General features: G+C 47.9%; 1 protein-coding gene across 1 annotated transcript; it reads left to right on the top strand.

Annotated features, from left to right (window-relative positions):
- The first annotated feature begins 808 nt into the window (after positions 1-808).
- TGM7 (transglutaminase 7) lies at positions 809-26,768 on the top strand. The gene is made up of 13 exons (XM_004056072.5): positions 809-823; positions 9,393-9,575; positions 10,070-10,315; positions 10,927-11,045; positions 15,355-15,483; positions 15,567-15,744; positions 18,068-18,206; positions 20,400-20,503; positions 20,934-21,176; positions 23,068-23,394; positions 23,742-23,902; positions 26,044-26,177; positions 26,425-26,768. Exons 1-13 carry the CDS (start codon positions 814-816, stop codon positions 26,582-26,584), a joined length of 2,133 nt encoding a protein of 710 aa, XP_004056120.4. The 5' UTR covers positions 809-813; the 3' UTR covers positions 26,585-26,768.
- The last annotated feature ends 832 nt before the right edge of the window (positions 26,769-27,600 follow it).

The following is a 27,600-nucleotide window of genomic DNA, read 5'->3' as shown; positions in this document are numbered from 1 at the left end:
TAGTCACGCTGCAGTGTTATAGAACACTAGAACCTAGTTTTCCTATCTAGCTGTAATTTTGTATCCCTTAACCAACCTCTATCCCTGCTCCCACCCACCCTTCCCAGCCTCTAAGCACCACGACTCTGCTCTCTGCTTCTCTGATCTCAACTTCTTCAGGTCCCAAATATGAGTAAGAACAATTGCACTGTTTTCCTATTCCACTTTTTCCTTCCAGTTAATATCACATTATGGGCATTTTTCCTTGTCACTGGAAACCTTGTCAACTTCATTTTTAATCAGCAGCATTAATAATTCACTATCTCAGTGTGCTTTTTCTTCAAGATGCAAAGCTCCCTGGGTCCTGATGGGCTGTGCAAACCTTTCTTCATGACTCTTTCTATGACCTTCCTCATAGCTCTTTCTTACCCAACACCCATATGGTCAGGGGAAGCCAGACCGAACTGGCTTAGATCGAATCGGGTCCCAGGCCTTGAAGTGACAGAGGCACAAGGGAACAGCTTCAAGCCAAGCTTTGCCATTCACATCACTTGGGATTCTTCTCAGCTCAAAAAGGAGGCCACAGAAACAAATTCCCTCAGCACATTTTTACAAGGCTTAAGTCAGAAGCTCCTTTCCTTAAGCCAAGATGTACCTGGAACAACGGGAAATTTAAGAGAAGGAGTGGGAGGAGGAGGAAGTGGCAGCCCCGCCCGACTCAGGGATGGAAGGGAAGGTTCTAGTAGGGTGACTGTAAATGCTCAAGAGGCAATTAGGTCTCCAATCGTACTGGTGACTAGTTGAAGGGCCTTGACCGACAGGAGAAGGAGGGAGATGGATCAGGGTGAGTACTGGGAATCGACTTACCTTTTCGGAGGTGCTAAGTCAAGAGAGGGGAGAAGTTTGGAGAGGGTAGAGGATGTAGGGAAGTGATAGGAGAGCCTGGATTGATGATTGGCAGTTCATTGTGCAATATGGCTCCTTCTTCTTACTTCTCCATCTGCATTTGGACCTTGGGGCACAAATCCTACAGCCATTCGTTTTCTTTTCTGAAGCTGTGAACAGCCTTTTCTTTAAAACCTGGGGGGCTGAAATGGCCTTGGGAAGTCTGAGGAGCCCCAGAAAGAGCTTGGCCCCTGCCACCAGGTGTCCTTGGGTGCTTGGGAGGCTATTTCTATGTCCAACTCTGAAGCTGTGGGAGGACCCCTCTCAGACCCTAGACCTCTCCTTGTCCAGCTTCTCCCCTGACTCTCAGGTCCTCACTGAGAGTTGCTGCCCCCACCCCTGAGTTCAGGCCCCTTTTTCGATCCCTTCAGAACCCTGCCACTCCTCTGCTGGGAGTAAGAAGAACAGGCCCCCGCAGGCTGGGCCAGCCTGGCCAACACATGCGGCCTGCCAGGGAGGGCACTAAACATGGGTCATGTATTTCTTTTCTTTTTTTTTTTTTTTGAGATGGAGTCTCCCTTTGTAGCCCAGGCTGGAGTGCAATGGCGCAATCTCGGCTCACTGCATCCTCTGCCTCCTGAGTTCAAGGGATTGTCCTACCTCAGCCTCCTGAGTAGCTGGGATTACAGGTGCCTGCCACCACACATGGCTAATTTTTGTATTTTTAGTAGAGGTGGGGTTTCGCCATGTTGGCCAGGCTGATCTTGAACTCCTGACCTCAGGTGACCCACCCACCTTGGCCTCCCAAAGTGCTGGGATTACAGGCATGAGCCACCGCACCCGGCCATGTATGTCTTAAAATAATGTTCTAAAGCATGTATCATGTTCTAATGGCCAGGCACTGTGTCTCACACTGGGCGTGGTGGCACAGGCCTGTAATCCCAGCACTTTGGGAGGCCAAGGCAAGCGGGTCGCTTGAGCTGAGGAGTTCGAGACCAGCCTGTCCAACATAGTGAAATACTGTCTCTACTAAAAATACAAAAATTAGCCGGGTATGGTGGCACAAGTCTGTAGTTCCAGCTACTTGGAGGGCTGAGGCGGGAGGACTGCATCAGCCTCGGGGGTCAAAGCTGCGTTGAGCTGAGATTGCGCCACTGCACTCCGGCCTGGGAGAAAAAGTGAGATCCTGTCTCAAACAAACACAAAATAAAAATAGAGATATAAATGGTTTTTAAATGCAAGACAGAGTTTGATAGAGAAGGCTCAAGAAGCTTGTCACATGCTAGATTCCAGGGTACTTTAGTGCTAGAGTTTAGCATATCTTTTCCCCTTGGCTATCACCAACTAGAATAAGTCTAAAACAGTTATATATATATTTGAGACGGAGTCTTGCTCTGTTGCCCAGGCTGGATGGAGTGCAGTGGTGCGATCTCGGTTCACTGCAAGCTCCGCCTCCGAGGTTCACGCCATTCTCCTGCCTCAGCCTCCCGAGTAGCTGGGACTACAGGCGCCCGCTACCACGCCTGGCTAATTTTTTGTATTTTTAGTAGAGACAGGGTTTCACTATGTTGGCCAGGATGGTCTCGATCTCTTGACCTCGTGATCCACCGCCTCAGCCTCCCAAAGTGCTGGGATTACAGGCGTGAGCCACCGCACCCGGCCTTTCATTATGTTTTCATTTGAAGAAAGCACAATATTCACTTACTTGGAAAAAAAAGTTTGAAAACCTTCAGACCAGTACCACCAGCCAGAAGTTAAGAACTAGGTTCTAGAGTCAAACTGTCTAGGTTTAAACGCCAATTTTGCCACTTAATTAAGTAGGTGACACTGGCCAAGTTACTTAACTTTGCCGATCATCTTCCTACTTATCTGTAACATGGGGCTGATAATATGGAATTGGGTAGTTACAGGAATAGCAGGAGATGATGTACATAAAGCCTGGAGTTCCATAACACTTAGTATTAACTAGATATTCAACTAGTGTTGCAAGTGCAAACATCCCCTATGTTCTGAAATGCTTGGGAAGAATTTTGTGGAGGAGTGGCTGCTGGGTTTTGTTTGAAGAATGGGTACAATGGAGACACAAAGAGATTAGGGAAGGGGCAGGGGCTGTCAGAGGTAGATATGAGTATGGTCTATTTGGAGGCCATAGTACAAGTGAAGCAGTTTATTTATGGGCTAGTGGGAGATAAGATTGGAGAGATATGTTGGGACCACATTGCGAAGGGCTTGGAATGCTTGGCTAAGGAGTTTGGACTTGAACTTTTAAGTAATAAGACATTTTTATTCTTGCACACTAAAAGAGGCACAGAACACGGCAGTAATCTCCTATAGGAATCTCTTCATATGCTCTCACACAGATTATACTCTTTCACATTTTGTAAGAAGGGAAGAAATGAAAAAGAATAACGTATTTGTAAAAGTCCTAAAAATGGACAACAATAATGAGAAATGGAAAGAGAAAAGAAGCTAGAATAAATGCAAAAACAAAGACAGAAGAACGGAAGGAGCTGAGTCCACCTTCCACCTGGCATTTTGTGGCAGGTGCCAACTCCATGCCAGCTGCACTGGATAGAATTTGCCCTTTGTTGTCTCCACCTACAGCGTTCCAACCCCACCACTAACCTGACTGCCTGGGATTTCGTTGGCAGTTGATTCCTTTAACCGACCCCATTTTTCATCCACCCTAGCTGGGGCCTTAGGAAGCCCTGCAAGTCAAAATATTTCAATAAGTATTTATTAGCCTGCCATATGCCCAGGGATGCCAGCCCCTTGCACACATAGGGTGGTCCTTCTTTTCCTCTTACCAACACCTGTGTTTAGGTCCTCATGAGCCTTTGGCTTAGATCGTTGTGACAGGGCTCTCACTGCCCTTCCCACCCTTGTCTTCTTCCCCTCTGGTCTAGGCTAAATGCCACAGTCGAATTAATCCTAAAGTTCAGCTTTGATCCTGCCATTCCTGCTCAAAAGCCTGCCTTTAATCAAAGTAGCACTTTCCCCTCAACACAAAAGGAATACATGTTCAAAGTAAAAGCTTGGGAAACGCCAAAAAACCTAAAGGAAAGAAAATTTCCAATAATTTCACCACCTAAAGATAATCTGTACATACTAATTTTTAGTCTTTTTAAAAAATCTTCCTATCTAATGTCTTGTGAACTACCTTTCTGTAATCTTTGCTCCTTTTTTTTTTTGGCTGCTATTGGTGCCCTCTTTGTTGGAATCAAGTTGGAATCATCAGATAAGAGGAATCAAGTTTATGTAGCCAACTCCTATTCTAAGATATTTGGGTTGCACTGAACATTTTTATGCTTAATTTTTGTACACAAATTATTATTTTTTAAGAAAAAAATCCTAGATGAGAAGTTCATGGGTCAAAGGTATTTATGTTTTAAGGCTTTCTTTTATTTTTATTTTATTTTATTTTATTTATTTGAGATGGAGTCTCGCTCTGCCACCAGGCTGGAGTGCAGTGGCCCGATCTTGGCTCACTGCAACCTCCGCCTTCCAGGTTCAAGAAATTATTCTGCCTCAGCCTCCCAAGCAGCTGGGACTACAGGCACCCACCACCATGCCCAGCTAATTTTTGTATTTTTAGTAGAGACAAGGTTTCAACATGTTGGCCAGGATGGTCTCGATCTCTTGACCTTGTGATCCGCCCGCCTCGGCCTCCCAAAGTGCTGGGATTACAGGCGTGAGCCACCGCGCCTGGCTGCTTTCTTTTATTTTGTAATAAATATCGATGAATTGCTCTCAGAAAGGTGTAACATTTTATCTACCCATCAGGGCTAGATCTACCCATGACTACTGAATCAAGCAGCAGCATCTTGGCCCGGGCTCGAGCCCCTTCTCATCCTGGCCCTGCTGCCCTCAAAGGCTCTGCCCCTTCCCATCCCCTCCATCCCCAGTGCTCTTCTGCAAGACGACTCTCCTTGAACCTCACGCACATGTGTGTCTATCCATTCAGCAAATGTCACCGAGCACCCACCAGGATGGCAGGAGATTGTGCAGGTTAAGGGGGCAGCCTCTGGAGCCAGCCTCCCTGGGTTTGATCCTATCTCCACCCAGCACCTTCCTGTATGTCAGGAACAATATTAACAGCTCCATTTCAGGGGGTTAGTGAGAACATAAATTATTTCAGACATGTAAAATGCTCTAAACAGTGCCGGGCATTGGTAAGTATTCCACGAACATTAGCCATGCATATCTGCAGTTAGGCACCAGGCTCCTTTCTAGGCAGGGGAATCTGCATTTGAAGATGGCTGAAGTCTCTTGCTTTTGTGGAACCAATTCTAGATATTAAGTGCCCTGAAGAAAATAGAGAGGGTGTTGTGATAGAAAGTGACCACATGGTGGGAAGTAAAGCATCATGCTTGGTGGCCAAAGAAAGCCCCTGTGCAGTGGTTACTACTGAGCCAAGACCCGAGTGGAGAGATGGAGGCGTGAGTGAGGGCAGGGCTGTCTTGGGTTTTGGTGTCAGAGGACAGGAGCTTTGCATCGCGGACCTCATCACATGCAGATGGCTGTTTCAATGTTCCTTTTTCTTTTTCTTTCTTTCTTTCTTTCTTTCTTTCTTTCTTTCTTTCTTTCTTTCTTTCTCTTTTCTTTCCTTCCTTCCTTCCTTCCTTCCTTCCTTCCTTCCTTCTTTCTTTCTTTCTCTTTCTCTTTCTCTCTCTCTCTGTCTCTCTTTCTCTCTTTTTTGAGAAAGGGTCTTGCTCTGTTGCCCAGGCTGGAGTGCAATGGCATGATCTCAGCTCACTGCAAACTCCGCCTCCCAGGTTCAATCAATTCTCCTGCCTCGGCCTCCTGAGTAGCTGGGATTATAGGCATGCACCACCACGCCTGGCTAATTTTTGTATTTTTAGTGGAGACAGGGTTTCACCATGTTGGTCAGGCTGGTCTTGAACTCCTGACAGCGTGATCCGCCCGCCTCGGCCTCCCAAAGTGCTCGGATTACCACCGTGAGCCACTGCGCCCAGCCTGTCTCCTTTTTCTTAAAAGGCTGATAATACATTAGGATATATTTGATCCTTTTATACCCTTGTCTTTGTATTAGTCAAATAACTGCCAGGAGTCTTGTGGCTGGGGCTTAACTCTCCTCTTACTCAAGTCATTAACTCCAGTGGGATTGTAGCCAAGTCAAGAAGGCCTTGTGGGTGCTGACATGTTTTTACTAACTGATTCTGCTTGATTTTCTGCTTTGTTAAGCCTCTTCCTGATCCTCTTGGCTTTCTTTTCCTGCTTTTGAAAACCCTTCCCTTTGTTTTCTTAAGTCATTGTCTCTTTGACATGAGAAGCACTTCAGTGGAGTGGAATAAAAAAGAAAACCTGAGTGTCCAATGGAGAATGAGTTTTCTCCATGCCACTGCAACCTTGGGCCTCTGGAGAGGAAGGCATCTTCCTTCCTCCCCCTCTCCTTTCTTTCCCAAACTAAGAGAAGTCTGGCTTAGGGGAAAATTGAGTTGGCTGTCCCTAGGAACTATGCTTTGAGCTACAAATAGCAGCCAGGAAAAGGCTACCCTGAGTCCTGTTCCCTCCTGTGTGTCCCTGTCTCTTTTGGATCTATGATCATTCAGGGTGGGAGTTGTGTATGGGATGGAGAGGCTTTCTGTGAAGGCTCAGTGGTCCTGCTATGAAAACTTTAGGCCCCTTAGGAACAAATGAGAGGCAACCAGTTCCCAACCCGATTGAGGCCAGCTGCTCTCTGGCATTTTTTTTTTTTTTTTTTTTTGAGACAGAGTCTCGCTCTATCACCCAGGATGGAGTGCAGTGGTGCGACCTCGGCTCACTGCAACCTCTACCTCCCGGGTTCACGCCATTCTCCTGCCTCAGCCTCCCGAGTAGCTGGGACTACAGGTGCCCGCCACCACGCCCGGCTAATTTTTTGTATCTTTAGTAGAGAAGGGGTTTCACCGTGTTAGCCAGGATGGTCTCGATCTCCTGACCTCGTGATCCGCCCGCCTTGGCCTCCCAAAGTGCTGGGATTACAGGCGTGAGCCACCTCACCTGGCTGCTTTCTGACTTTTAACTAAGATCCATGATTTGTATCATGACCTAGCTACACATAAAATTGTCCTTGTTCTTCCTATGTGTGATGCATTCTATGTTTTCTATTCCATTCCATTTTTCTTATTACAGGCTACCTCTCTCTAAATTGATTTCACAAACTACTAAATGAGTTGGAACTGAAGTTTAAAAACTGCTGTTGAATGATTGAAAGGGATCTGTCTTAGATCTTTCTCTAAATTTTCTGGTTCCAATAACATATCTATTTAAGTGCCCCAACACATCAAGAGGTTTAACAACTTTGTACCAATTGATCCAGTAATTCACCTTTGTTGAATCTACCTTACAAAAGATTGTTGTTAAGAGACAGATCAAGGGATCCTTGTGCATATTCTGTTTTTAGCCAGACATTTGACACATTTATGGAAAAGATGAAAACTGGATTTGATTTTATATTGTGAAGGAAATTAACATTGACTTCAGCTTTATTCAAAGATTAGATGTAGTTAAAGCAGTTGAACAGCTATGCCCAAAGAGTTTTTTTTCTAGTTCTATGTTTTTTTGAGATGGAGTCTTGCTCTGTCACCCAGGCTGGAGTGCAATGGCGCGATCCTGGCTCACTGCAACCTCTACCTCCTGGGCTCAAGCACTTCTCCCGCCTCAGCCTCCCAAGAAGCTGGGATCACAGGCACTCACCACCAGACCTGGCTAATTTTTGTATTTTAGTAGATGCGGGGTTTCACCATGTTGGCCAGGTTGGTCTCGAACTCCTGACCTCAAGTGATTCACCCATCTTGGCCTCCCAAAGTGCTGGGATTACAGGCGTGAGCCATGGTGCCCAGCCCAAAAGAGTATTTCTTAATGGCTCAGTGTTAACACGGAAGAAAGAGCTGATGATACACAACTGGCCTCCAACTTAGGCTCTAATGCTTAGAAACATCTTATTACTGATTACTTAGGTGAAGACTGGAAGACAGTTTAGCCAGTCTAGAGATGGAAAAGTAAAATATTTGGGTCAAAAAATCAGAATCTTTCAACCTGGGCAACATAGGGAGATGCTGTCTCTACAAAATATTAAAAAAAATACTGTAGGGCATGGTAGCGCATAACTGTGGTCCAACATACTTGTGAAGCTGAGATGGGAGGATCACTTGAGCCCAGAATGAAGGCTGAGGCTGCAGTGAGCCAGGAGCATGCCATTGCCCTCCAGCCGGGCTGCAGAGTGAGACCCTGTCTTCCAAAAAAAAAAAAAAAAGAAAAAAGAAAAAAGGATCAAGATAGGTAGGAAAGATGCAAAAACATTAAGAACCTCTGTGGAAGTTCAAAATGCAAATGGCACAAAAACTGGCTGGGAGCAAAAATGAGTTTTTCCTTTAGGATGCTGCTTAGCAGCCTCTCTTCCCAGTAAAAAATGTCTTCAGACATTGCCAAATGTCCTCCAGGGCACGGAATTTCCCGTTGAGAACCACTGAGATAAACTGATGTACTACTAGAGGAAAGACCTGATGAACTTTTGTCGACAGTAAATGCAATCTAAACATTGCCAGCAAAGGTCGCAAAAGAAATGCAATTCAAGAACGCATGATTCCTACCAGTAAGAGTAACTAATAATGACTCCTTACTCTGTACCTGGCACAACGCCAAGGTCCTTCCACGGGCATCCTCACTTAATGCCCGCATGAACCCTATAAGGTAGGAATACAATTGTCTCCATTTTTCAGATGAGGACACTGATGTCTAGGGATATTAAGTGACTTGCTCGAGGTCTCACAGCCCAGATGATAGACCTGAGGCTGTGTCAGTCCAGAGCCTGCCCACTGCCTACTGTGCTATGAGAGTTTTACAACCATATACCAGGTGTGCACACACAGGAAGCAGGCAGTGCCCTCCTCATAGAACTGGAAATGGCTGAGAAGTCAGAAGTAAGTTACAAGTGACCCAGAGAGTGTCCAGAATTCCAAAGCAGGGACTTGCCCTATGGCTGAAGTCCCAGCCTCCAGTCAGCTCACTGACTTAATTCATACAAAATCCTAGTATGTTTATTCTTATATCAGTAGGATAAAAGGTTGACTTTTAGAAAGATTGTCAACAAATAGTTAAGAGCATGCAGCGGCACTTCAGGGGTTAAGTTTCGGTTATCTGGAATTGTTTCCCTTTTGGGGACCCCAATCCTTGATCATTGTGGCTCCAGGTCCAGACATGGAATTCACCAGGATCAACACTTCCCCGTGTCGATCCCCCCGCACACCCCACTCCCCCCCCGCAAAGACCCCCCGCACACCCCACCCCACCCCCGCACACCCCACCCTCCACAGCACACCCCACCCCCCCGCACACCCCACCCTCCCCAGCACACCCCACCCCCCCGCACACACACCCCCGCACGCCCCCCCTCGCACACCCCACCTCCCCACCGCACGCCCCACCACCCGCCGCACCTCCCAAAAAATGACTGAGAAGCCACAAGGGATGCCTGAGCCCAGGGGGCTGCAGGTGGGCGTGACCTGTCCCCTCCTCTCCCCTAGTGGCAACCTTGCAGCTTGAGTCTGTCGACCTGCAGAGCTCCAGGAACAACAAGGAGCACCACACGCAGGAGATGGGCGTCAAGCGGCTCACTGTGCGCCGCGGCCAGCCCTTCTACCTCCGGCTGAGCTTCAGCCGACCCTTCCAGTCCCAGAACGACCACATCACCTTTGTGGCTGAGACCGGTGAGTTTGCCCTGCCCCAAGGCCCCGCAGGTTCCGTCAAAATGAGGGCATTTACAGAGTCTGCCTGCAGGGCCCCTGCCTTTCCCACCTGAGCTGCCCTCCACTTTCTTGTCCTGGGAGCCCCAGGCCCCTCATGCTCAGGACCCCGTTAGTGCTGTTAAGGAGAGATTTGGTCAACTCGGCAAGCTGAGGTTGTGGCAGTTAACAACCAGCCTGTAGATACACAACAAGCACTGTGCTAAAACTTTACACACATTAGCTCATTTAATCCCCGGGACAAGACTTTCAGGTGGTACTATTATGATCCCCTTTTAACAGATTAAAAAACGGAGGCCTGGGGATCTTAAATGGTTTGCCTGAGGACACTCAGTGGCAGTAAAAGCCAAAAGCATTAGCAGGTGGTGGGAGAAGGTGACGGTCCTTCCGACCCCCCTGGAATCATATACCACACAGGTTTTTTGAGCCTCACTTTGGGGTCATTCTCTCCTACACAGGACCCAAGCCGTCAGAGCTGCTGGGGACCCGAGCCACATTCTTCCTCACCCGGGTCCAGCCCGGGAATGTCTGGAGCGCTTCTGATTTCACCATTGACTCCAACTCTCTCCAAGTTTCCCTTTTCACACCAGCCAATGCAGTTATTGGCCACTACACTCTGAAGATAGAGATCTCTCAGGGCCAAGGTCACAGTGTGACTTACCTGCTGGGAACTTTCATCCTACTTTTTAACCCTTGGAGTCCAGGTAGGATGTGCCCACAGCTAGTATTGCTAACCTGATCCATTGGGAAGGCCCTGTGAGGTTCTTTGGAAAAAGCCCAGAAAATAAATCACCACATAGCTATGCAATGTAGTAGCGTGTGCTCTCACAAAAATCATCTTTACAAAGAATTTCTAATGGCATGAGGAAAGTATTCATGACGTGATGTTAAGTGAAAACATTGAAACATTTCCTAATATGAGCCTAATTGTATTAAGTATGCACAGAAAGAGAGAGTGGCTAGAATACACCAAAACATAACGGTGGGTGTCTCTGAGTAGTGGGAGTGAGCAGTTTCCATTGTCTTCTACCCATCTATCTGTATTTTCTGAATCTCTACAATAAGCCAACTCTACAATCAGTCACTTTTACAATCAAGAAAAGATCGTTGGTTTTTAAAGTGTACATTGTATTTCTGGCTTCTAGAAAAGCACATAGTAGACCTTTAAGGGGGTCTAGTCTTAATTTCTGTTGCTATCAACCCATCGACTGTTCCTCCTGTTTTCCAGAAACACATTGTCGTTACTGTTTTTTAATTTAATACTCTGTTTTTTTGGTTTGGGGTTTTGCCCCCTCCACTACTCTTAACTGCTCAGAGGACGACGTCTACCTGCCAAGTGAAATACTGCTGCAGGAGTATATCATGCGAGATTATGGTTTTGTTTACAAGGGTCATGAAAGATTCATCACCTCCTGGCCCTGGAACTACGGGCAGGTAACACTATTACCCAATGTGGGCCTGGGGTGGGCTTCCTAAGGCTGGTCCTTACACAACCCTGTTATGTAAGGCTGTTATATTACACAGCCCTCATAGAGGGCCACTAATACAGGCGAGGGTGTGAGGGGCTTGGCCAGCTTCACATCCAGTGAGAGGGGCAAGGAAGGAAGGGGTGGATGTCTTTCCTTTTTAGTTTTTAACATTTTATTATGAAAAACCTTAAAACATAATCAAAGTAGACAGGCTACTACAATAGATCTCCCTGTACCCACCTCTCAGCTTCAGTAGTGATCAATGTATCATGAGTCTGTTTCATCAACACCGGGGGTTTGCAAACTACAGCCCACAGACCAAATGTGGCCTACTGCCTGTTTAGCCCATAAGCTGAGAATAGTTTTCACGTTTTTTACTTGTTGAAAAGGAATTGTAAAAGAATAATATTTTGTGATGTGAAAATTATATGAAATTCAAATTTCAGTGTTCACAAATAGCATTTTATTGCAAATAGCCATGTTCATTCATTTAGATGTAGTCTGTGGCTGCTTGCATGCTGCATTGGCAGAATTGAGTTATTAAGACAGAGACCTGCTTCAACACATGCAAATCAATAAACGTAATCCAGCATATAAACAGAACCAACGACAAAAACTGCATGATTATCTCAATAGATGCAGAAAAGGCCTTTGACAAAATTCAACAACCTTCATGCTAAAAACTCTCAATAAATTAGGTATTGATGGGACATATCTCAAAATAATAAGAGCTACCTATGACAAACCCACAGCCAATATCATACTGAACGGGCAAAAACTGGAAGCATTCCCTTTGAAAACTGGCACAAGACAGGGACGCCCTCTCTCACCACTCCTATTTAACATAGTGTTGGAAGTTCTGGCCAGGGCAATCAGGCAGGAGAAGGAAATAAAGGGTATTCAATTAGGAAAAGAGGAAGTCAAAGTGTCCCTGTTTGCAGATGACATGATTGTATATCTAGAAAACCCCATCGTCTCAGCCCAAAATCTCCTTAAGCTGATAGGCAACTTCAGCAAAGTCTCAGGATACAAAATCAATGTGCAAAAATCACAAGCATTCTTATACACCAATAACAGACAAACAGAGAGCCAAATCGTGAGTGAACTCCCATTCACAATTGCTTCAAAGAGAATAAAATACCTATGAATCCAACTTACAAGGGACATGAAGGACCTCTTCAAGAAGAACTACAAACCACTGCTCAATGAAATAAAAGAGGATACAAACAAATGGAAGAACATTCCATGCTCAAGGGTAGGAAGAATCAGTACTGTGAAAATGGCCATACTGCCCAAGGTAATTTATAGATTCAATGCCATCCCCATCAAGCTACCAATGACCTTCTTCACAGAATTGGAAAAAACTACTTTAAAGTTCATATGGAACCAAAAAAGAGCCTGCATTTCCAAGTCAACCCTAAGCCAAAAGAACAAAGCTGGAGGCATCACGCTACCTGACTTCAAACCATACTACAAGGCTACAGTAACCAAAACAGCATGGTACTGGTACCAAAACAGAGATATAGATCAATGGAACAGAACAGAGCCCTCAGAAAGAATGCTGTATATCTACAACCATCTGATCTTTGACAAATCTGACAAAAACAAGAAATGGGGAAAGGATTCCCTATTTAATAAATGGTGCTGGGAAAACTGGCTAGCCTTATGTAGAAAGCTGAAATTGGACCCCTTCCTTATACCTTATACAAAAATTAATTCAAGATGGATTAAAGACTTAAATGTTAGACCTGAAACCATAAAAACCCTAGAAGAAAACCTAGGCAATACCATTCAGGACATAGGCATGGGCAAGGACTTCATGTCTAAAACACCAAAAGCAATGGCAACAAAAGCCAAAATTGACAAATGGGATCTAATTAAACTAAAGAGCTTCTGCACAGCAAGAGAAACTACCATCAGAGTAAGCAGGCAACCTGCAGAATGGGAGAAGATTTTCACAACCTACTCATCTGATAAAGGGCTAATATCCAGAATCTACAATGAACTCAAACAAATTTACAAGAAAAAAACAAACAACCCCATCAAAAAGTGGGCGAAGGACATGAACAGACACTTCTCAAAAGAAGACATTTATGCAGCCAAAAGACACATGAAAAAATGCTCATCATCACTGGCCATCAGAGAAATGCAAATCAAAACCACAATGAGATACCACCTCACACCAGTTAGAATGGCGATCATTAAAAAGTCAGGAAACAACAAGTGCTGGAGAGGATGTGGAGAACTAGGAACACTTTTACACTGTTGGTGGGACTGTAAACTAGTTCAACCATTGTGGAAGTCAGTGTGGCAATTCCTCAGGGATTTAGAACTAGAAATACCATTTGACCCAGCAATCTTATTACTGGGTATATACCCAAAGGATTATAAATCATGCTGCTATAAAGACACATGCACACGTATGTTTATTGCGGCACTATTCACAATAGCAAAGACTTGGAACCAACCCAAATGTCCAACAATGATAGACTGGATTAAGAAAATGTGGTACATATACACCATGGAATACTATGCAGCCATAAAAAATGATGAGTTCATGTCCTTTGTAGGGACATGGATGAAGCTGGAAACCATCATTCTCAGCAAACTATCACAAGGACAAAAAAACCAAACACTGCATGTCCTCACTCATAGTTGGGAATTGAACAATGAGAACACATGGACACAGGAAGGGGAACATCACACACTGGGGCCTGTTGTGGGGTTAGGGGAGGGGGGAGGGATAGCATTAGGAGATATACCTAATGTTAAATGACGAGTTAATGGGTGTAGCACACCAACATGGCACATGTATACATATGTAACTAACCTGCACGTTGTGCACATGTACCCCAAAACTTAAAGTAGAATAAAAAAAAAAGACAGAGACCTTATGGCCTGCAAAGGCTAAAATATTTACTATTTGGTTTTTTACAGAAAAAGCTTGTCCTTCTCTGGTCTGTACTCTTCTGCCTCCATCCCCGCTCCCCACTCCACCACTAGATTTTTTTTTTTTTTTTGAGATAGAGTCTCACTGTGTTGCCCAGGCTGGAGTGCAGTGGCATGATCTTGGCTCACTGCAACCTCCCGGGTTCAAGTGATTCTCCCACATCAGCTTCCTGACTAACTAGGACTACAGGTGCGAGCCATAATGCCCGGCTAATTTTTGTATTTTTAGTAGAGACGGGGTTTCACCGTGTTGGCCAGGCTGGTCTCGAACTTCTGACCTCAGGTGATCCACCTGCCTCGGCCTCTCGAAGTACTGGGATTACAGCCACTGCTGCTGGCAAATTTTTTTTTAAGCAAATTACAGATACCATATCATTGAATCCAGTAACACTTCAGCATATTTAATCCAATAGTACTTCAGAATATAGTCATGTAAAAGATGATGACTCTTTCTGCAAAACTAATCAGAATACGATTGTAACTGAAAAAAAAAGAATAGTAATTCTTTAATAACATCCAATATCCAGTCAACGTAGAGAGGGGGAACTTGGCTCTGGGCAACGTTTCCACTCTCAACCCCTGCAGGCGTAGTTTCTCTCTCCTTCCCACTGCCACCTCAGTCCTGTCCACAAACTCCAAAAGGGAAGAGGTGGGGGAAGCCTTGCTGAGGGAGAGCACGTTTTCCCCATTCTCCAACCGTGGCGACCTGTGACCCTCTTTGAAACTGAGACAAATACCTGTGCATTTGGCAGCCAAAGCGTTGTGACAAACATTGTGCACGTCTATTATGAGCCCACCCTGGCTCCTCCAGGGCCCGCAGCATCTGCTCTGAGCTCCTCTACCTGATTTCAAGACTGGCACGTGTGGCCCTACATTGATCTCTAGACTTTTTCTGCTTTGATCCCTTCCCTGCTTCTTCAAGTCCTCCAGATAGGAGTCTGTCTAAGTCCTTGATACCCGCCATGCTCAAAGACCTCAGGTAAATATGCCCACTCTCCTTTTCCTGCCCACCCAATCCATCAAAGCCCATTGGCACCAAAGCCTTCTCTCATCTGTTCAGCCAATGGGGGTCTCTCACTCTCCGAATTCTGTTTCCATTTTTCATCAGAACCACGCAGTTTAGTGTTTCAGAATTTCAAACCTAATACATTCCCAATTTGATCTATAAGCTCTTCAAAGGCAGGAACTTGTCTTATATTTAGCGCCCTCCCCCTGCCCCCACATCCCCATATACATGCCATCCCCAAAAGTCTGTTAGTGACTTAAAGTTTCAGAAGTCTAGACATTTGCTCTTCTCTTTTTTCTCCCTTAAAATCACTTGGAAGTTTGAAGAGGACATCATAGACATCTGCTTTGAGATCCTGAACAAGAGCCTGTATCACTTAAAGAACCCGGCCAAAGACTGTTCCCAGCGGAACGACGTGGTGTATGTGTGCAGGGTGGTGAGTGCCATGGTAAGGATGGATGCTTCCCGCCGTCTGAGGACAGTCTGAGCTTCCCCGGGAGCTGTGGAAACCCACCTGTCTGTCCTCTGCAGATCAACAGCAACGATGACAATGGCGTGCTGCAGGGGAACTGGGGCGAGGACTACTCCAAAGGGGTCAGTCCTCTGGAGTGGAACGGCAGCGTGGCCATCCTACAGCAGTGGTCAGCCAGGGGCGGGCAGCCTGTGAAGTATGGACAGTGCTGGGTCTTCGCCTCTGTTATGTGCACCGGTGAGCGAAAGATCACTCACTTAGGGGTGTGATTAACTTCATTATCAGAGAAGTTAACTGTGGCTCATAAAGGTTCAGTAGCTTGCCCATGGCCCCACAGCTGGGGGTGGTGGGCACCCAGGCCCTGAGCCAGCACACCATACAGTCTCGAGGGATCCTGTGCATTTATGTGAGAGGGGGGTTGACCTGTGGCAATCATCTCACAGTATCCTTGATGGATCAGTCAGACTGTTAAAACTGTCATCTGGATAGAGGAGTTTGTGGTCCCGAAGCAGAAACCAAATGGCTTCTTTCTGCCACCTGCTCAGGCATCTCAGCTCAGGGTGAGCCTGGCATGGGGGGGCAGGTGGAAGTAGATGGCGTGAGATAGCTGACCTCACCCATAGGCAGAGCTAGCAGCCCCCAGGTGCTTCACTGAGAGATCCTTGAGCAGTTATCATTATAGACTTGCCACCTTGCTGACTACCCTTAAAGAACATCAATGTTTTATGCAGTATCAATTATTTACAATTCAGTGCAAAGTTGTTGAGCAGACCATCTGTGAAGATGAGAGAAAGATGGAGAGTACTTGTCTCACCCTTGCAAGGCCAGAATCTCTTAGACAGGCCTGTCCTGCTACATGATGGAGCTCGATGAACATTTGCTGAACTAACAGGGTGACTCTGAGTTGGAGAAAGGAGGAGCAAAGAATGGGGAGGACAGAGACAGGTGCCAAAGACAAGGGCAGAGACTTTTTGGAGAGGGGCAGCAGAGGCTGGCAGTTATATACAGGTGCTGCAGACACAGAGGAGGTTTAAATCTGAGTGTTTGAATCCAGTGACCTCACTTTGCCCAGGTGTGAAATGGGGCTAGGGCTACCCTGGCACTCAGTATTCTCAGTTGTTCCTTGGGCTAGGAAGTCCCCAGGCCGTGCTAGGTAGGTGTTATGGAGGAGGCCTGGGATGAGCAGGAGAAGGACGAGGTCCACCACCCTGCTCCATTTCCAAGCCTCTCCCCACTCCCAGGCGCTCGAGTTACAGGGCCACTGCGCACTGGGGGAGCTGCCCCTGCCAAGCTTCCTATGGCCACTTCCAGCCCAGGTGTAGCTCCCACGCCTGCTAAGGATCTGTGACAAGCCCAGGAGCTGTGCTGTGAGTGGACAGGTGACTGCAGACAGGAAGCATTCTTGGGGGCTCTTCAGTGAACCAAAACAAAAGGATTGGTCGCTGTCAATATTCCTTTTACTTTTTGAAGCTGTGTAATCCTCCTGGCAGCCTCAGTAGGCACCGTCTGCCCCTCCTGGGAGGGAGATAGTGGGATAAACCTCTCTGAACTCCTTACCATGCTGGCGGATGTCAGTACCCACGTCCCCTCAAGGTCACACCTGGCTCTTGCTGGTTCTTTGCTTGACTTCATCTGGCTCTGGGCAGGCAGGGGTGTGTGTGTGTGTGTATGTGTTGGGGGTAATGTTTACACTGTGTGACTAGATTTGTGAAATCATAACTCGGCTTTTAAAAGCCTTTGTAGCAGTATCATGAGAAGCCACAAGAGGGAGCTGCTGCCTTATTAAAGATGGTTGCTGGCTCTGTGGTTTCCCCTTATCTCTGCTGACGGTTTCCACTGTCTCTAGAAGACTATCTTGTCCCTCTATCCAACCTCGAATTTCTTTCATACCTCCCCCTACCTCTTGTCTTTAAGTAGAATTACAGATCCCAAATTTCAGAGCTAGGGTGGGAGGAGGGTGATGAAATAATCTGTACAACAACCCCCCGTGACACATGTTTATCTACGTAACAAACCTTCATGTGTACCCTCAAACCTAAAATAAAAGTTAAAAAACATTTCAGAACTAAATTTTCAGCCTCCCTAGTAGCTGGAACTACAGGCATGCACCACCACACCCAGCTAATTTTTTTTTTTGTATTTTTAGTAGAGACGGGGTTTCCCCATGTTGGCCAGGCTGGTCTCAAACCCCTGACCTCGTGATCCGCCTCAGCCTCCCAAAGTGCTGGGATTACAGGCGTAAGCCACTGCGCCTGGCCCTCTGTCTTTAACTTGGAAAGCTGCTGAGTGGAAAGACTCCTAAATGATAAGTTGGATTATTGTTAACTGTTGTTTTAAGCGACCCTCAAATGATTCCTTTCTCCTTGTGGGATGTTGATCACTGATGGGGCAGCAGGGCTGTGGGACTGGGTGTGGGGCTCTGGGAATAAAGGAGTTACTGGTGTGGTTCTGTAAGCGTCTTGGCTTTCTCTCCTCCAGCTTGAAAGTTACAAATTATGCATGGAAAACCAATAATTCTGCCTGAAATGAACTCAGCGATTCTCTATATTTTTCTCTTTAGTAATGAGATGCTTAGGTGTTCCAACCCGTGTTGTTTCCAATTTCCGTTCCGCGCACAACGTGGATAGGAACTTGACCATCGATACGTACTATAACCGAAATGCCGAGATGCTGTCAACTCAGAAACGAGACAAAATATGGTGAGAGGCACTGTCTTGAACAGATCTCTGCTTTGTCCCAGGGAGGGCAGAAAAACCGACCTGGTTCTCTCTGGCTCTTGAGGAAATATTGCAAGATTGCCCTGAGCATTGCTGCTAATGTTCAGAGAAGAGAAGAATTCCCCAACCCAGGAGGCTGTTCTGGCTAATTAGGTCATCAAATTTAACTCATTTCAGAGGTAGAAAACAATGGGATAACATTCTGGGGCCTCAACCAAATGACTAGCTGGGCGTCTTCTGAACACTGACCTCAAAAGTCTTTATTCATCTTCCTTTTTCTTCTCTGAGTCTCTGCACCATCCAGTGTTCCCAGAAGTCAGACAGAGCCTGGACTGGCTGCTTCTGTAGACCTCTTCTTGTCTCTCTTGACTTCTTCCTCTGCCCAACCCACTCCCTGTCTGCATGCATGTGTCCGTGCGTGTATATGCATGCGTGTGTGTGTGTGTGTATCTCTGTGCATCCCTTTATTTGTGTATCTCTGGCTTCTTTTCCTGGTTCCTTTGTTCTTAGCTCTACCCGCAAATCTGGTTTCCTGTTTCTCTTTTTCCAGCCAGTTTCCAGATAAGACTCGCTGTGTTTGTTTGTTTGTTTTTGAGATGGAGTCTCGCTCTGTTGCCCAGGCTGGAGTGCAATGGTGCGAACTCAGCTCACTGCAATCTCCACCTCCCAGGTTCAAGCGATTCTCCTGCCTCAGCCCCCTGAGGAGATGGGACTACAGGCATGTACCACCACACCTGGCTAATTTTTGTATTTTTAGTTGAGACGGGTTTTCACCATGTTGGTCTCGAACTCTTGACCTCAGATGATCCACTCGCCTCGGCCTCCCAAAGTGCTGGGATTACAGGCCTGAGCCACCGCACCCAGCCTCCAGGTAAGACTCTTTGAGTTGTGTGAGAACTACCTGCCGTCCTAGGAGCTCCCTCCCTCTCTGAGCTTCAATTTCCTTGTCTGCAAAATGAAGATAACGTCTACTTCCCAGGGTTGCTAGGGTGAAATGAGATCAATGCTGGTAAGGAGGGCTTTTCAGCCTGGGATCCACAGATAGACTCCTAGAGGTCTGAATTGTCTCTGATTCAGGAAGCAGTGGTGTATCTGAGGATATGTAACTTAGGCACAGTTCTGTCTTTGAATGCATATCTTGAGTCTAATCATGAGGAAACATCAGACAAGCCCAAAATGGGGGCCACTCTGATTTTTAAAAATAGATAAATAACATAAAGACTGTTTTCATTAAAAGCCCAGACTTCACCACTAGGTAATATCTCCATGAAACAAAACTACATTTGTACCCCTTAAATTTACAAAAAGAGAAAAAAGAAAAAGAGAGAGAGCGAGAGATTGTTTTCAAATCCCAATGTAACAAAGAAAGAAAGGCGAAGGAACTGTTCCAAGATCAAAGGAGACAACATTCTGCGTAGCTGAATGCAGTGTGTGATCACAGACGGCATCGCGTACCACATGGGAGAAGAATGCTCTAAACAACATCATTAGGTCAACTGACAACATTAAAATATAGACAGTAAATTAGATAAAGGCATCATATCAATATCCATTGTGCTAGGGTTGATGAACTATACAGGGGTTATGTAAGAGAAGATCCCTATTCTTAGGAAATACACACTGAAGTGTGTATGTGTAGATATCTATTCCTGTCCACACTGAAAGAAAGCAAATGGGGCAAAATGTTAACAACAGATGAATTGGGTAGATGGGTGTTCTTTGTACTATTCTTTTTTTTTGTTTTTTGAGATGGAGTCTCGCTCTGTGGCCCAGGCTGGAGTGCAGCGGTGCCATCTTGGCTCACTGCAAGCTCCGCCTCCTGGGTTCACACCATTCTCCTGCCTCAGCCTCCCGAGTAGCTGGGACTACAGGTGCCCACCACCATGCCCGGCTACTTTTTTGTATTTTTGGTAGAGACAGGGTTTCACTGTGTTAGCCAGGATGGTCTCGATCTCCTGACCTCGAGATCCGCCCACCTCGGCTTCCCAAAGTGCTGGGATTACAGGCGTGAGTCACCGCGCCCAGCCTGTACTATTCTTGTGACTTTTAGTACGAAATTACTTCCCAATAAAAAGTAAGAAAAAGAAACAATGATATAAATCACTCCGTATAGTGCCTGGTACATGGCAAAACCTCAGCTAACGTGAATCCTTGTCTCCTTACTCCCTCCTGCAGGAACTTCCACGTCTGGAATGAGTGCTGGATGATCCGGAAAGATCTCCCACCAGGATACAACGGGTGGCAGGTTCTGGACCCCACTCCCCAGCAGACCAGCAGTGGTGAGTGAGGACCATTGCAACAGGCTCTAGCTCTGTGGGGAGGCAGATTAGGGTGACTGGCCGTGGGAGCAGGAGACCAGGGAGGAGCAGCGTTTTCCACTGCACCCTCTTCCCGAGGTCCCAGCCGACACAGCTTCAGATCAGGAATCTAACTCTACCATTGACAGAGTCACCCGGATGGGTCACCTGGATGGGTCACTGAGCCTCAGTTGTGTCCTTACCTGTAAAGTGGAAAAGCTGATGATGAGCATTGCCACTTCACAGGGTGGCTGTGAGGGTCAGATGAATTAATGGGAACAAAAGTGCTTGGTAAACTGGAAGATATCCCACGGGTGAGAGTCAGCGGTGCCACTGCCTATCCCATCTCCACCTCCCACAGCCACAACCAGCTGCCCCTGGCCCCCATATCAGTAGCCTGTTGCCTCCACAGGGCTGTTCTGCTGTGGCCCTGCCTCTGTGAAGGCCATCAGGGAAGGGGATGTCCACCTGGCCTATGACACCCCTTTCGTGTATGCCGAGGTGAACGCCGATGAAGTCATTTGGCTCCTCGGGGATGGCCAGGCCCAGGAAATCCTGGCCCACAACACCAGTTCCATCGGGAAGGAGATCAGCACTAAGATGGTGGGGTCAGACCAGCGCCAGAGCATCACCAGCTCCTACAAGTACCCAGAAGGTGCTGGGAGGGTATTTGGGGAAAGGGCTGGTTTAAGCTTCTTTGTGATGCTTCCTAGCTGGGATGGCTCCAAGTTGAAACCATCACCATCGAATCACCTCTTCCTCATGGCAAACTCCTAGGGGTCCTTCCTGGATCCCAGGCATGTGGCCCTAGGGTAGGGTTACCAGCAAATAAAAATACAGGATGCCCAGTTAAATTTGAATTCCAGGTAGATCCAGATAAACAAATATTTTATTTGTGTAATATATGTCCCAAATGTTGTATGAGATATACTTATTCTAAAAAGTATTCACTGTTTATCTGAAATTCACACTGGGTATGATTTTTAATATATAAGTATGTTCCAAATAGTGCATGGGACGTACTATACTAAAAATCATTTGTTGTTTATCTGGAATTTAAATGTGGTTGGATGTCCTGTATTTTAACTCCACCCAGAGTGGCACCACCGTCTCCCTATGTCCATGGCAAGGGGAGTGGTGGAGTCAGGGGGATGGGCCCCTGGGCCTGTGGATGGGGTGGACACCCCCACGGAGGGCGCATGTGTGAAGTCAGGCTGCCTGAGTACTGAACAGGGCTGTGCCGTGCCCTGTGTAAGACTGGACACAGTTTACCACCCCTGTGCCTCCATTTCCTCATCTGTAAAACGGGATAACAGTCCCTTGGACGGCTGTTGAGAGGGTTAAATGAGTGTCCACAGAAAGCACTGGGAACAGTGCCTGTGGAATGCAGCAACTGCTCCAGAGAAGTCCACAGGTGGGGGTAAGTTTGGGTTAAGCTGTTGGAGGCCGCACAAATGTTCCTTATGATTAGGCATAACTGAAGCCTGTCAGTAACAATCTGAACCTGTGCTCAATTAAGCAGCTGACCAGTCATTACCTCCTCCTCCTTGCTCTTGCTACCCAAATAAATATGAAGGGCGGTAGACACTCAGCGGCTGCCTTTGCTCACTAGAAGCAGGGAGCCCTTTCTTCTTCTCTTCTTTTCTCCTTCTCTTTTCTTATTCCGCATGCTAGCCTTTCCTTAAAACAGTTTCTTCTGTTTTTTACCATTTCTACATTCATGCCTTCGTTCAATCTTGTAATGATGGTCTCAAGTAGTAACAGTAGTAACTGTGGTAATGACGGTCTCAAGTAGTAGCAGTGGCAGCCAGCCACATTAAGCCTCCATGTTAAGTAGCCCCCATGGGCAAGAGATGAAGCTCTTTTTTTTTTTTTAGGCGGAGTTTCACTCTTGTTGCCCAGGCTGGAGTGCAATGGCGCGATCTCGGCTCACTGCAACCTCCACCTCCTGGGTTCAAGCGATTCTCCTGCCTCACCCTCCTGAATAGCTGGGATTACAGGCACCCATCACCATGCCCAGCTAATTTTTGTATTTTAGTAGAGACGAGGTTTCACTATGTTGGCCAGTCTGGTCTCAAACTCCTGACCTCAGGAGATCCACCCATCTCAATCTCCCAAATTGCTGGGATTACAGGCGTGAGCCACTGCGCCTGGCCGAAGCTCTTTTTTATGTTTCGAGCATATATCTTAGCTGGAGGGATGCTGGTCGGGGAGAGAAGCCTCTGGCTTCATGACGATGATGATAGTGATGCTGGTGGCCATAGTGATGGCAGAAAACAGTGCTGAGTGCTCGCAGCCAGCAACTCAGCCTGACGTTTTTGGGATCCCTTATAAGGAAAGCAGATATCATCCCCAGGTTACAGATGACAGAACAGAACACTGAGAGATTAAAGGACTGTGACAGAGCAAGGATTTGAACCCAGCAAGCAGCACCTGAGCCGCGCCGCCTCCCTGTGCTGCTATTCCTGTGCCTTGTTGCCCCAGGAAAGTCACTGGTCCTCTCCACCCCTCCCCATGCATGTCTCTCCTACCTCTCCCTTCTGCAGGATCCCCTGAGGAGAGAGCTGTCTTCATGAAGGCTTCTCGGAAAATGCTGGGCCCCCAAAGAGCTTCTTTGCCCTTCCTGGATCTCCTGGAGTCCGGGGGTCTTAGGGATCAGCCAGCGCAGCTGCAGCTTCACCTGGCCAGGATACCCGATTGGGGCCAGGACCTGCAGCTGCTGCTGCGTATCCAGAGGGTGCCAGACAGCACCCACCCTCGGGGGCCCATCGGACTGGTGGTGCGCTTCTGTGCACAGGCCCTGCTGCATGGGGGTGGCACCCAGAAGCCCTTCTGGAGCCACACGGTGCGGATGAACCTGGACTTTGGGAAGGGTGAGTGTGAGGCAGGCCTGAGAAGGCACCTACAGGGAGGGGAGCTGTGGGTGCATGAACACAGTGGGGTGGGCCCAGCCAGATCACACACAGACCCCTTCCTCCAACACACACACATTCTGGGCAGTGAAGCTGCCAGCTGCTGCACCTCTGATGCCACCCCACCAGGCGAGACGGAGCAGTGAGCCCTGGGGACAGTGTGTGCGTGGTGGGACACTGTCTGTCTGTCTCTCACACACACTTTTACCTCTCACATGAAAATTCTAATTTTTCCTTTCTCATATCTACATGTCCCCCCTCTCTCTGGTCCATGTCCTGGACTCAAGGTGTCTTTTGTATGTGCTTAGAGACACAGTGGCCGCTCCTCCTGCCCTACAGCAATTACAGAAACAAGCTAACGGACGAAAAGCTCATCCGCGTGTCTGGCATCGCCGAGGTTGAAGAGACAGGGAGGTCCATGCTGGTCCTAAAAGATATCTGTCTGGAGCCTCCCCACTTGTCTATTGAGGTAGTGTCTGGACATGGGTGGGGGCTCTGAGGCTCTCTGACTCACCCAATCCAGGGGCTGGGGTGCAGCAGCCAACAAGACACTGTTCCCACCTCACACCACACCGATGGCTCCAGCACAGTATGGTATGGTCTAGTGCTCTGTACCAGCATGGGGTTGGAGGGGCATGAAGGCTTCTCAAAGGATGTACTATTTTTCAGAGGATGCATAGGAAACTGTATAGAGAAATGAGATGGCTGTGAAGGCATTTTAAGTAAGGAAATCATTTTGCAAAGGCAAAGAGACGGGAAAGGCAGTGACTAGGAGATGAAGTAGAGGAGACAGATTTGGAGACTCCACAAAGTCAAATTCAAATGATGACCACTGGCTAAGCATGGTGGCTCATGCCTGTAATCCCAGTGCTTTGGGAGGCCAAGGCAGGAGGATCGCTTGAACCCAGGAGTTCGAGACCAGTCTGGGCAACATAGCGAGACCTTGCCTCTACTTAAAAGTTTTTCAAAAGTTAGCTGGTGTGGTGGTGCATGCCTCTAGTCCCAGATACTCAGGAGGCTGAGGTGGGAGCCCAGGGAAATCAAGCCTGCAGTGAGCTGAGATCATGCCACTTCACTCCAGCCTAGACAACAGAGTGAGACCTTGTCTCAACAAAACAAAACAAAACAAAACAAAACAAAAGGTGAGTATTGACAAGACTGAGGTGACAAAGAGGGAAACAAATGAAAAGTGAACTTCAGATTTTGAGTTCAGATGCCTGAGTGGCCAGTGAGGCCATTACACAAAGAAGGAATTTCAGGCAAAGGAAGGGTGAATGGAAGAGGGCAGGTGCATTCCCCATCTCCTGCTACCAGGGTTTTCCTTCCCGAAAGCCTCGTTTTCCCACGTGCCCCTCCCACTCAGAAAGACTTGCCCGCTGCCTAGTCCAAACCTGGCTCTGTACCTGGAGGCTTCTCCAACAGCCTGCCCCTCCCCACCCCAATTGAGAACTGGGCAGCTCCAGACCATAAATCAGCTGGCCTACCCCAGGGTTTTCACCCAGGCACACTGTCAGGCTGTCGGGCCAGCTGACACCAGGCAGCCTCTGTGCTGGGGCAAACAGTGGGCAGAACTGCAAGTGCAGACATCATAAGCCTGGGGCTGTGGCCAGGGCCCTGCCGTGTACCTGAAGCAAACATGGCAAATGCCAAGTAGGTTGCTAATTGGTCCCCATCAGTAAGGGACCTGCAGATGATTCCACAGTTATTTTAACCTATTCTACTTTGACACCCTCATGAGGGTACAAGGGACTTGGTATTTTTGTTTGGACCCCAGGTGAGTCAGGTGTGTTCTTCCTTTTCCTTGAGTCTCTGGCCCAGCCAGAACAAGCCCCTAGTATGATCTGGGTGGTCAGAGCTCATTTCAGTTCAACACGTGCTTACTGGTATCCATCATCTGGCCGGCACTGTTCTAGGCACAGGGGCTCCAGAAATGAGTAGGAAGGATGCCTGCCTCCCACTCACAGGCCACAGCTGTGCTGCCCCGTGACACAGCACTGAGCACACCTGGAAAAACTCGAGTGCATGCCCTGCTGATGTTTATGAAGACACAGCAGCGTGGGGAAAGATCCTGGGCTGGGGTCTGGGACACCTGGGTCAGGTCCTGGCTCTGCCATTAACACATCATGCAGCCTTGGCCTCACTGTTTCCTCAGTGATGAGCGTAAGGGCAGGATGACATCACTGATGGCACATGGGTGGCACACACGACACCACTTCCTTATCCCACACCTGTGTTAGATATGAATCAATTGTGATCCTTTGTCCTCAGGATCCTTTTAACACAGCCTTCCTAGTAGCCACCCACTGGAGCTGGCATTCCCATTTAAATCTTGTGGACATCTTGAACTAGATGGTGGGGACAGAAACGGGTTTCAGCTTGGTGGCAACTGCTGATTGGTGGTGGCTTCTTGGAGTATTGTGACCTAATGCAGGCCTGTATATGTGTTAATCTCAAGTACTCTCAGCTCACATTCCTCCCTCGCCACTGTAGCACATTAGCTCTAAGCCGCAGTTCCTGGTGGTTGCCAGGGACCTGGGGGTGGGGGTAACTGAACCAGAGTGCAGAAGCGAGGCCAGTTGCCCATGGGATTGCTGACTTCTCTCCACACAGGTGTCTGAGAGGGCTGAGGTGGGCAAGGCGCTGAGACTCCATGTCACCCTCACCAACCCCTTAATGGTGGCTCTGAGCAGCTGCACAATGGTGCTGGAAGGAAGCGGCCTCATCAATGGGCAGATAGCAAAGGAGTAAGTGACGCTTCTGCCCACCTCCCCCTTGCTGGTCTCAGAAAAGGGGTGCCCCATGGCATCACAGGACCCTCCTCAGTCTCCTGTGCAGTGCCTCTCTGCCCCCACTTTCTCACCCTCCTCAGGAAAGGCTGAGCTCAGTGGTGGTGGTGAGTGGGAGCCTCTTACCCACCCAGAGAGGAACCAGATCACCCCTGCCACCAGCAGGAAGTCCTCGAGGCTCTCACAGGCCGTTTCTGACTTTCAGCCTTGGGACTCTGGTGGCCGGACACACCCTCCAAATTCAACTGGACCTCTACCCGACCAAAGCTGGACCCCGCCAGCTCCAGGTTCTCATCAGCAGCAACGAGGTCAAGGAGATCAAAGGCTACAAGGACATCTTCGTCACTGTGGCTGGGGCTCCCTGAGCCCCACCCTCCGGCTGCCCTCCCTGGCACCCCTGCCCCACCTGCCTCCTTTCTACTCCTGGCTATGTCGTCTTGGCTCCACCTCTGTCCTCTCTCCAGCCTGCCTGGGAGTGAATGAAGCTCTGTTAGAAACACCGTGTGCTTTGGGAAGAGACAATAAAGACGTCTTTATTTATCACCAGCATTCTCAAGCCACTTATTGCTCCTGGCTGATCCTCTTGGCCTGGCTGCCAGCTCTGTGGCTGAACCCTCCCTTCCCCTCCTGTCCTCTCTCTCTCCTCCCTTCAGAGCCTCAACCACAAAATAAGCCCACCACCATCCCCTCTAAAGCAGCCTCTCTGGAATTAAGGATCCCAGGTCTCTCCATTTACATTGTCTTAGTGAGCCTGCAGGCAGAGGATGGAGGGAGGCCTGGGGAGGGCGGCTTGGATGTGCCGGGAGGACAGCGACCCTGTGGCAACTGGCCAGAAGCTGCCCAGCAGGACTGTTCTGCCCCCAGCCTAGAGTATCCTGGGAGGCACAGGCAGCCACCTTTCCGCATGCGTTCATTGACAGACAGGATGACTGGGAAGCGCTGCATAGCTGGCTGCTGTCTAGCAACAGCCTCACCTGCTATCCCTGTCCCCGCCTTTGCCTCTCGCTCCCTCACCCTCATCTTGCATTCTTCCCCATCATCCCAACTCTCAGCCTCTCTTCCTTTGTGTGGTGTTTTTTTGTTTGTTTGTTTGTTCTTTTAGACACAATTTCTCTCCTGTCACCCAGGCTGGAGTGCAATGGTGTGATCTTGGCTCACTGCAACCTCCACCTCCTGGGTTCAAGCGATTCTCCTGCCTTAGCCTCCCGAGTAGCTGGGATTACAGGCACGCCACCATGCTCGGCTAATTTTTTTATATTTTTAGTAGAGTCGGGTTTTCCCCATGTTGGCCAGGCTGGTCTCGAACTCCTGACCTCAGGTGATCCGCCTGCTTCGGTCTCCCAAAGTGCTGGGATTATAGGCATAGCCACCACGCCCGGCC

The sequence above is a fragment of the Gorilla gorilla genome, chromosome 16 (assembly GCF_029281585.2).
Source record: "Gorilla gorilla gorilla isolate KB3781 chromosome 16, NHGRI_mGorGor1-v2.1_pri, whole genome shotgun sequence".
NCBI classification, from domain to species: Eukaryota; Metazoa; Chordata; class Mammalia; order Primates; family Hominidae; genus Gorilla; species Gorilla gorilla.
Note: the sequence above shows the minus strand (reverse complement) of the source record. Positions and strands in the feature narration are given on the sequence as shown.

Bases quoted from the DNA above. Each gene is read 5' to 3' on its own strand.
- TGM7 (XM_004056072.5), top strand. The intron at 15,484-15,566 runs GTAAGGATGGAT...TGTCCTCTGCAG, and splicing joins GCAGGGTGGTGAGTGCCATG to ATCAACAGCAACGATGACAA. The intron at 21,177-23,067 runs GTGCTGGGAGGG...TCCCTTCTGCAG, and splicing joins CTCCTACAAGTACCCAGAAG to GATCCCCTGAGGAGAGAGCT.